The sequence below is a fragment of the Pteropus vampyrus genome, unplaced genomic scaffold (genome assembly GCF_000151845.1).
Source record: "Pteropus vampyrus isolate Shadow unplaced genomic scaffold, Pvam_2.0 Scaffold225, whole genome shotgun sequence".
In the NCBI taxonomy this organism is placed as follows: domain Eukaryota; kingdom Metazoa; phylum Chordata; class Mammalia; order Chiroptera; family Pteropodidae; genus Pteropus; species Pteropus vampyrus.
The window spans coordinates 2,797,371-2,808,432 of record NW_011889006.1 but is presented as its reverse complement, the minus strand read 5'-3'; the positions used below and the strand labels follow the sequence as shown (position 1 = coordinate 2,808,432).

Sequence of the window (11,062 nt, the reverse complement as noted above, 5' to 3'; positions counted from 1 at the left end):
CTTCAAGACTTGTTTCTCTTTCCCCATATTCTTGTGCCAGTTTTCTTTTTTTTTTTTTAACTTGTTTATTTTAATTAGTTTCAAGTATACAGTACATTGGTTAGACATCTGTGTAGTTCGCAAAATGATCCCCAAATTGCTCCCTCCCTCCCCTGACCGTCCACCTAGCCAACGTATTCATGTGAATTGCATTTCCTATGCTGTGCTCCCCAACCCCATGACCATCCGTCAGCTACTAATTTGTACTTCTTTAACCCTTTACCCCATTCTCCCAGCCTTCCAACATCCCCTGTCAATCACCAAATTGTCCACTATATTTGTGAGTCTGTTTTTGATTAATTTGTTCTTTTTATTCCTTAGATTCTACATATAAGTGAAATCATATAGTGTTTATTTTTCTCTGTCAGACTTAAATACCCTCTAGGTCCATCAAAGCAATATCTTTTTCCATCCCCTTCCTTTTAGTCTCTGTGTCTTTTAATCTGATAGGCAACATGTAGGGGACTTGTTTTCCTTTCCATTCATCCACTCTTTTAGTTGGAGCATTTAATTCTTTTCCATTTGAAGTACTTATTGATAGGAATGTAGTTGTTACCATTTTTTGTTTCTGTTTTTGATACATGTTTTTTTCTTTTTACAGAAGTCCCTCCAACATTTCCTGTAATACTGGCTTGGTGATGATAAATTCCTTTAGCTTATTTTTGTCTGGGAAGTTCTTTATCTGTCCTTCAACTATAAATGATAGCTTTGCTGAATAAATTATTCTTGGTTGTAGACCCTGAGTCTTCATCCTGTCGAATATTTTTTGTCAGGCTCTTCTGTCCTGCATAGTTTCTTATGAGAAATCAGCTGCCAGTCTTAAGGATTTTTCCTTATAAGTAACTATCTGTTTTTCTCATGCTGCTTTTAATATTCTTTCTTTGTATTTAACCTTTGGCATTTTATTTATGATGTGTCTTGTTGTGGGCCTCTTTGAATCCCTGATTTTTAGAATTCTCTGAGCTTCCTGGGGATTTATGTCCATTTCCTTCACCAGGGTAGGGAAGTTTTCCATCATCATTTCTTCAAACAGCTTTTCAACATCTTGATTTTCTTCAGTTATGCCGATCAGACAGATATTTGGACCCTTAATAGTGTCCTGTATGCTCCTTAAATTCTTTTTATAGTCTTGGCATCTTTTTTCTTGCCATTCTGATTGAGTGTCCTTGGCTTTCCCATCCTCTAGATAGGGCATTTGATCCTTTTCTTTATTCACTCTGTTTATTCCTTTGTCTATTCCATTTAATATACTTCTCATCTCAGATAATGTGTTCTTCATTTCAGACTGGTTCCCGTCTATAATTTCTATTTCCATTTTTATGTTTTTTTAATGTCTTTGTTAAAGTTCTCACTGAATTTAACTAAAGTTCATTGAGCATCTTTATAACCAATGTTTTGAACTCTGCTTCTGTTAGATTACTTGACTCCATTATATCTAGATCTCTGTTCTGTTCTCTCATATGGTTTCTGCTTCTTTGTCCTTCCATTTTAACTGCCTTTTCTTGTCTGTTTCTATGTACTAAGCAAAGCTCTTAAGTCTCCCGGTATTATTAGTGTGGATTTGTGAAGTAAGTGTCCAGTGATACAGTCCTGAGAGGGGTTTAGCTGCAGGCCAAATTTAGCCCAAGCCTCTGCCCCTCTGGGGCCACCTATTAAGATTCAGCAAGCAATCCACAGATGCTGTGCTTATAGTTGCCTCAAAGAGCCACACCAGAAACCGAGGCCAGCTGCCTCCAGTATGAGTATAGGTGCTGCTCAGCAAGGAGTACCTGACTTGCTGAGGATATACCTGGATGTGGCTTGGGTGGGGCTGCGAGTTGGGAGAGGCAGAGTTTCAGGGAATCCTCTGGGTGGAGTGACTTCTGTTATCCAGTTTGATGACATTAGGCCTATGGACGTGCAGTGTCTTGCGCACTGGCATGGGGGAGGTCTCAACAGGGAACAATGGATACTGCTGGCACTTCTGGACCAAGCGAGTCTCACCTCAACCCTCACTCCGACAAGGTCTTCCTATAAGTCCCTGGTGCCCCCTGTGCAGCTGAACCGGCACTGGTGCTCAGAGGGAGCAGGTCCATCACTGCAAAAATCTGCTGGTGGACGTGGCCCCTTTAAGCAGCTTCTGCTACTGCTGCAGCCTCCATCTCAGCTGCTGGAGACTGGGCAGGCTCGCATCCTTGCCTCGTCCTTCCTTCTGCCGTTGCACAGTGCTCTTTTAGATTTCTCTCTAGTTGTATGGCTTGTTCATCAAGATCCCAGATGATTTTTCCTTCTGCTGCCCCTTGTTTCCATCACAGCTTTGATTTTGTCACCAGAGGGATGAACAAAGCTTCTATCATCTACTCCAGTTTGGTTCCCTCCTCCTTGTGCCAGTTTTCTTAACCTGCCTTCTTAAGGGGATTGAGATCCATCAATTTTCCAATTGTGTTTTTTTATTATAAAAAATAGATATATATATTACAAAAAAATCTCAAATAATAAAGTGTTTAAATTATAAAGTATTACCACCAACCTTTAATCCCATTCCCCAAAAGTAACTCTTGTTAATGTTTGCTGTCTTTTAGATCTTTTTTTATTTTATTATATATTACATGACATTTAAAATATATACTTATATGTTATATATGTACACATACATGTAAAATGCTATATTTTACATGTATATAGTATATATATATATATAATCCTGATGACATAAACACAGTTTAATCATTCTTAGTAAAGAAAAGAGTCAAAGACCAAGAAGTTTGAGCCAGAGCTCAGATTTTTTAAATTGTCTTTTCCTTTGTGAAAAGCTGCATTCCTCTCAGGGATAAGATCTCCTGGAAAGGGCTATCAGAGCTTCTAATGAAAGGGCCTTGAAAAAGGAAATGGCTTGTTCTGATTGCTTTGTTACTGTTAACCCTAAGTCAACAAGGTCAGTAGATTCTAGGGCAAGAAATTAAGTTTAAGTGCTTAGGAAGAAAATGTGTGGTCTAGTGCCTGTAGGGGGCTTCTGAATGAACATTCAGGACCTACCTTATCTCATTAAATTCAGTTAATTAGGGAAAGAGAAACAGAAGAGTTATCAAAGGTGCCTAACCTAACTTTTTTGTTGGAAGTGCCCTGGAGAGAACCTAATTGGTGCCATGGCTGGTCTGAGGACATTCCATCTCACTCTGTTTTTCTTTTCCATCTGACCACTCTGCAGCTATCAATGGGCGTGTTAGGTTTTGGCTTCATTGCCACTTACCTTCCAGAGGCTGCAATCAGTGCTTACCTGGCTGCCACAGCACTACACATTATACTGTCCCAGCTGACTTGCATCTTTGGGATTATGATTAGTTTCCACGCTGGCCCTATCTCCTTCTTCTATGTGAGTAATTTCTACCCTCACCCCAAATTACAAATACCCATCCCCTTGTTTCCAAAAAGAAGCAGACCTGAGTGGAGATACTCCTGCATAGGCAGTTGGGTGAAGAGGTCCTGGAAATAATTTTATCTCTTTTAGATTTACAGTCTTGATTAATTGCAGGTGCCAGTTGGACCATGTTCTCGGTTGCATTAACCATTTTGCCCAGATTTTTAAACTAATGTTTTATATTAAGCTAAACTAATGATTTATATGAAAATTTGGTCTTTAAGGTACTTTATCTATCACAATTTTTCCTACTACATGCCTCATATCAAACATGTATCTTAAAGATACATGTAAAATGCTAAAGAATGTAAAATGCGAAGTAATCCCTGAATGAAAAAAATGGCATAGAAGCCAAGCTAAAGAACATATATGGTCTGGGAAAATCAATAAAGAATAGGCTAATAAACAGACCTTCATTACAATGAAATATATAAAGTGTATTCTTTCCTTATTGGACATTACTGTTTATAATATCATTTTTTTCCAACTTAAAAAAATACACATGTACCTACTTGGTCTCGCTGTTCTAGTAGTACTCCAAAGATTTTTGGGCCCAGCAACGCTGCCTTGGGACTTCTTTTTGAACTAATCTAGAAAGAGTATCATTTTCTAGATTTAGGCAATTATTATATTCCTTTCTAATCCTCTGTAATTTTGTTTTCTTTCAGAACATAGTTAACTACTGTATGTCTCTCCCAAAAGCTAATTCTACCAGCATCCTACTATTCCTAACTGCTGTTGTCGCTCTGAGAATCAACAAATGCATCAGAATTTCCTTCAATCGGTACCCCATTGAGTTTCCTATGGAAGTTTTTCTGGTAGGTGTTTTGATGACCCAAATTCATGGTTAAGATCATTTAAAATACCTACCTTTTAAACAATTAAATAAAAAGCAACCTAGGAAGAGAAAGGTTCAGAGAAGACTAAAAATAACTTTAAATTTTTTTTTTTTATTTTTAGTTTCAAATATACAGCACATTGGTTAGACATCGATATAGTTTATGAAGTGGTCCCCCTGATTACTCTGTCTTCCCTCTGGCTCTACACATAGCCATTACATTACTGCCGACTGCATTCCCCATACCCATGACCATCTATCAACAACTAATTTGTACTTCTTTAACCCTTCATCCCTTTCTCCCAGCCCCCCAACCCCCTCCCCTCTGGCTGTCACCAGATGTCCTCTATATTAATGAGTCGGTTGTAAAAATAACTTTTAAAAAACATATGTTGAATTGTGACAAAGCTGAATACATTTAGTTTTAAATACTAGCTTATATTTGTAAAACATACTTATTTTCAAAGGACTTTTAGCTATTGCCTCTTTTTCACACTATTTAAAAATAAGGTTTTTTCTTCCTTATGAGAGTAATATGGGCTCATCCTAACACTTTCAAAAGACATAAAGAAGAAAAAAGGGAGAAAAAGAATTCCAAACGCTGCACCACCCAGAGTCAACTACAATTGATAGTTTTGGATTTTCAGTTTTTTCAGTCATTTTTCTTTCAAACAAATATATGACAGGCCTATGCTCAGTGTTGGTGAATTTCCATCTTCTATGTAGAAGTTTCGTTTCTATTTTAACATAGTTTCAATCATTCTGCTATTCAGCCTCTTCGCATTCTCACTATGCTACAGTAGAGAAGTTGAGGGAGATGAGATGTGACATGAATTACCTAATCCATGTCACTAGTAAGCAACAGAGCTGGGGCTCCCCACTATCTAATAATAATATTTCTTGTTTCTTTTTTAAAATCTACTGATAAAATGTATCTTTTGCAGTTATAATTAACATTTTTATAATAATAAAGACATTTTCATAAATAAAGATCAGGTTTTTTAAGCCATCATTTTTCATATTAGGATCACCGAATGCTTGGGTGTCATTGAGAATTATTTTCCCCTTAAGAAGTGTTCTGTTGCAGAGATAATTAACATCCAAATATCCATGTGCTCCCCTATATTTCCCAACCATCCTAGTCAGGCAAGACTATGTGACTTTAAGGCCAAAGCACAGGAGACTAGGCGAGAGTCTCCATGTTTCTTTCTTCCTCTGCTGTGGTAATCATAGAGACTGTATGTTGAGATGATGGAGTCTGCAGGTGGAATTGGTCTTGACCCCTGAGGCACCATTTGCAAAGAAGCTACCCTGGAGAGACACTGGCCCACAATGGACTCTGCAGGCAAAACATCTTTTATGTGTTCAGATCTCATGGTTTGTATGTTGCCACAGCATAACCTATCCTATACTAACTAATCCAGGTCTATATAGTTCATGATCGAAAGAGTATGGGGGTTGCTTTGGAAACTGAGACCAAGCTCTGTCTCATAACTGTTGTCTACCTCTTGTAGAGGTATATATTCTTTCTTCCTTGTATTAGCTCAAAAGCTCTTCATTTATAAAGGCCAAAAGCTGAAAGGCTGCTTTAACAAAAGATTTTTCAAAACACTGTGCACAAATAGTGGTGCCCTAGAGCCCAGGAGACAGTGTGCATATGATGTTTGGGAAGTGGAGTCAGAGGCAACCTCTCATTTTCTTGGAATCCAGTCCAGTTCTGGCACCTTAAGAAACAGGCTTTCGAGTCACCAGCAGATGGCACCTATGACACAGACATCAATGTGCTTGCTAACTTGCGCACTAACTTGCGCACGTGCTCGCACGCTCTCTCTCTCTGTGCCCCCGCCCCCACCGCCACTCGCTCTCTAATTTTAGCTTTATCGAGGTACAATTAACATATAAACTTGTAAGATATTTAAAGTATACACCATGGTGATTTGATATACAGCGCCTTGTGAAAGCATTCCTCCCACCCAGTTATTAACACATCTATCACCTCACATATTTATCTTTTTTTTTTGCTGATAACACTTAAGCTCTACTCCCTTATCAAATTTCAATTATATAATACAGTGTTATCAACTATAGTCACCGTGTTATACATTAGGTCCTCAGACCTTATTCATCTTATAACTGAAAGTTTATACCTTTTACCAACTTTTTCCTATTTCACCCACCCCACAGCCCCTGGCAACCACTTTTCTACTCTTTGTTTCTATCAATGTAACTGTTTGAGTTTTTTTTAAGTTCCACATATAATCGATACCATACAGTATTTGTTTTCCTTTGTCTGGCTTATTTCACTTAGCATAATGCCCTCAAGGCTCATCCATGTTTTCTCAAATCAACCCTCTCCTAAGAGACGTCAGCAATAAGAATCCTAGTGATATTCCTTCAAGCAGCCTCAAAGGCAATGAACATTATTAGCCAGGGTTATTAGGAAAGGAAAGAGGTAAGAGTATAGAGGATGCTATGGCTTTACTATGGCTGAAGGATTGGTTTGTGGGCTACAGTTAAGACATTCCTTTGAGGAATGCTATAAATAATTAGGATGCTTCATAAAGTGAAGTGAGAAAGCAATCTGAGGCCCAGCGATACAAGAAGGTAAAGACTTAGAATTATTGCAATTTAGGAATTAAAATTTTTCGTGACCTAATTTATACTCAAAGGTTATTGAAGCCTACAATGTACTACTTATTCTCATGTCAGGTGATTCGGAACACTTTCCACCACATAGCAGAGATTAGAGATGTAGTTTAGAACTGGAAAAAGACCTCCATGTTTCCTCTGGTTGTGCGGAGAGTGGGAGAGGGAGGATGGAAGCTGCTATGGCCTAAGGTCTATAAAGCTTCTCACAGCACCCATCATGACACTGCTGTTTAGATGTGCTGGAGGAACATGCACATACCTCAATTTGTCCTTAAGGTAGTTGTCTCAAATATAAGGACATTTTTCAAGGCTATATCTAGGATCCAGGTAGAATATACTGACATATAATTCAAGAGTCTTATAGTTATAGAACATGATGTATACTATATGTTCATAATTTATATGTGTGTATTTTTAAGCTGTATAGCAAAAACAAAAAAAAGTGTCAATAGTCGATGTCTTTGGGTGATTTATTTTTGCTTTTAAATTTTTCCTATTTTCTTTATTTTCCTTTATGAGCAAGTATTATCTTTATACTAAAAGTAAAAAGTTCCTTGGACACTCATCACACTTCTTGTCTCTTAACTATAAAAAGACCAAAACTCTCCTTTGACTCAAGCTATGATCCAGATTCTTCCCTCCATTTTGATCTGTAGGCTTCCTAGGGATCTTCATCTGATCACAGGTAAACCAACTGCTATGCTGCTCAGTGTCTGGTTAAACTCTTAGAGTAGAAACTGGGAAAAGATTTATGTGTTAGTAGGGACAATGGGGTACAGCAACTATATGTTATTATTTTGAAACCTAGGCATCTCTTGTCTCTGGTTCAATTTGCTTTTCTGTGAGGTCTTTACAAGGTATAACAGCTGCTAGGTTGTCTAATTGAAATGGAAAGGAGACTTGCCATTTTAGAAAGAAATGAATGGGGAATAAAGGCAAGTAATTGCTTTGCTGAAGACTTTGTCCTTGTGCTCTCAAATGCTATTCATATTATTAAGGGTTAGTCAGTAATATGATTCTTGATATACCTCAACAATCCCCCAAAAGGCATATTTATATTGGCACAACTTAAATCTAAAATCTATAAACTTTTAAAACTGAGGCCTTGATACAACTATTACCTGAAAATATGTTTATATTTGCTCCAGATGTTTAAAGTTGGTAAGGAAAGAGAAGTCCAGGGCATCTATTTTTTCCTATTATTATGTCAGAGACCAAAGCTGTTTTTCATTCTGGCTACAATGCTAAAAAGGGTTTAGGGAACTAAAAGAGTCAGGGAGAACATCTGCCTTTTTTGCTCCACTAAACTGGCCTTCTCTCCAATCTTCATAAATAGACTGCCACATATTTCATTCCCTGTCCTGCCAGATGCTGAGGGCACCTCTACTCCTGGAAGCAATACGTAAAATAATATTTAGATGATCATATGCCTTTTTTTTTTTTTAAACCCCTACAGATTCTTGGCTTCAGTGCATTTGCAAACAAGATACACATGGATACAGAAACCAGCAAGACGCTCATTGATATGATTCCTTATAGGTTGGTAATTCCACTTTTCAAGACTACTTTTCCCTTTCCGTTACCTTCTCTTAGCCTCTGACCACAGTGCTTGATTGATATTCTCCACTAGCAGTCTCTAGCCATAGCCAAATTTGGGTCAATGAGTTCAAATTCATTTTAGAACACAGAGGTTCATGAAAGGAGAAGGGCTAGGACAACCCCTTCTTTCTTCTCTGGTCAGCCTCTGACTCTCTTCCCGTAGTTGAACCAATCCCGTTACCCAAGTAAACTGTTGAATGCATGGAATACCAGAGAGACTCGTGAATTTTTTTGTAATACATTATGGGCCTTCTCAACTTCCACACCTATCTGATTAACTCTCAAGGATGCCTCTGTTTTCCTAGCCTCTCTCCTGGGGCTCAGTGTTTAGGAGGTGAGCATTCCTTCTGTCTTCACCCACTTAGACTGAATCAGCGTCCTTGAGCAACATTATGTTATTACTCTGAGTAGAAAGTTATCTTCAAATAATCTGGCAGATAAAGTTCTTAAGGACTCACAATTAATTTACATTATAATGTCTACCAGTGTCTATGAGACATCACTCTTGCTTCTGTTAGGAAGTTATAATTTCTATAACCTCGATCAGATGAATCACTTTAGCTAAGAAAGGCAATATATTGCAGTTTCTTGACTCATAGGCAGGCTTTTGAAGAGTATGTTCATTTTCCTCATGCTATTCAATAGGGAATACTAGCCCCCAGGATAATGAAACACGGGCCACTTTGACACTAATTCTAATCCAGATTGAATTATTTTCATATCCTACTTGTTCTCAGTGAAATCTGATGATGGCTAAATCCATTTGAAATTCTGTTCAATTAAAAAAAAAAAAGCGAGCAGACCCAGGGAATACGACAGTAAATAAGGCTTGGTCTCCACCCTCAGGAAAAAAAAAAGTAACATGAACAATAGGATTGACACTTTATGTAATTATTTTATTTCATTTGCTCCTCACATTTATACTATATCTTCTTTTTATGGCTGAGGAAATTGAGGCTTACCAAGTTTAAGTTACTCATCCAAGAACACACAGCTGGTCAGTGGCAGAGCTACTGTTTGAACCCATTGCTATTTAATTACAAAATCTATGATTATAATAAGCACTCTATTATATGTACTCAATATGCTTCTGTTTTTAATGACTTAAAAACCACACAGTCATCTTTTGCTTATATTTTATCATAAGATTCAAGGGTTTAGACAGACAGTAAGCATTCCAAAAATATAATTTTAAGTATTGTTTTGAACTTCCTTTTTTTATTATATATTTATCCAAGGTTCCTAGGGACTAGAAAAATGGATCTATTTAAGTTAGCTTAATATTCATGTCCCTTTTTAATCTAAACTGTTAACAAAGAATTAAATGTTACAGAGACCAGTAGAAAGGTCTCTGTAGTTTGTGTTGTTATCATGCTAAATATTAGAGGTTTACTAACATAAATTTTGGCAATAAATTCCATTTACCGTATACCTGTTTGGGACAGCCACATTCTTGCCTAACTTCTTAAAAGGACAAAAAAGGGAAATTTAACAAAAAGTTAAATATCTGCCTTTGAGTATCCAGTTATATTCCTACATAGCTCATTACTAGAAAAACATCAAGGTACTTTAAAGTTATAAGTAAGTTATAAATAGGTAATTAAAATAGACATGATGAAGGAAAAGTTATTCAAAAATAAGAATTTAGATTCATTCACATAATAATGGTGAGAAATGGGAAGATAGGAGGAAGTAGCACTTCAAGGTGCTAAAAGTGATATTTCCTACTTTAAGGAAAATGAAACTTAAAATGCATAAACTAATAAGAAATTTTAATTAGAAAAGGGATTAAAATACATCACAAAATTTCTTTTAAAGTGATTTTCCCAAGTTCATTTTACTGAATTTGGATTTTATACAAAATTTCAGAAATAAATCAATTATTAAGTCATATATCTGTGCCTTGATGAAATGATCAGACCAATCAGAAGAATAAACATTTCAAATAGCAAAACTTATCTAAAACTTATATGAGAGATTTTTTTTTTTTTTTTTTTTACTTAGAAATTAAATCTAGAGATTTGGAAACCATAGCATACTGGTGCTTCCAAATTCAGTTTTAAAGAATTATTCTACTTTGGATCTATAGAAAATAACACTCTCCCCCAAACATGAAGATTTCTTTTCCTTTATTTAGTCTGTTTAATATCATGATTTATTTTTGAATGTTAACCAACATTGCTTCCTGGGATAAACCACAATTGGTCATGATATAATTTTATATATTGATTTGCTAAAATGATAGTAAGAATTTTTATATTTATATTCATGAGGGATGTTGACTTGAGATTTCTTTTATTGTAATGTCTGTGTCTAATTTTGATATCAGAGTAATGTTGACATAAAAAATTTTAGGATATATTCTCTTGTCTTTAACTTCTGAAGAAGTTTCTATAAAATTGGCATTATTTCTTTCTTACATATTTGGTAGAGTCCACTAGTAAAGATACTTAGACCTGAAGTTTTCAGTTTCTTAACTACATATTCATTTTTTAAATTGGTTATTTACTAAATAAAACTATCATCAAATTATATAATCA

At 36.3% G+C, this 11,062-nt stretch overlaps 1 protein-coding gene across 1 annotated transcript in view; it reads left to right on the top strand.

Annotated features, from left to right (window-relative positions):
• SLC26A8 (solute carrier family 26 member 8) overlaps positions 1-11,062 on the top strand; it is a 74,747-nt gene that overhangs the window by 29,160 nt on the left and 34,525 nt on the right. The window contains exons 5-7 of the mRNA XM_011373557.2: positions 3,227-3,391; positions 4,105-4,254; positions 8,380-8,462. Coding sequence (XP_011371859.2) covers positions 3,227-3,391; positions 4,105-4,254; positions 8,380-8,462 — 398 coding nt within the window. The remainder of the gene's footprint in view (positions 1-3,226; positions 3,392-4,104; positions 4,255-8,379; positions 8,463-11,062) is intronic.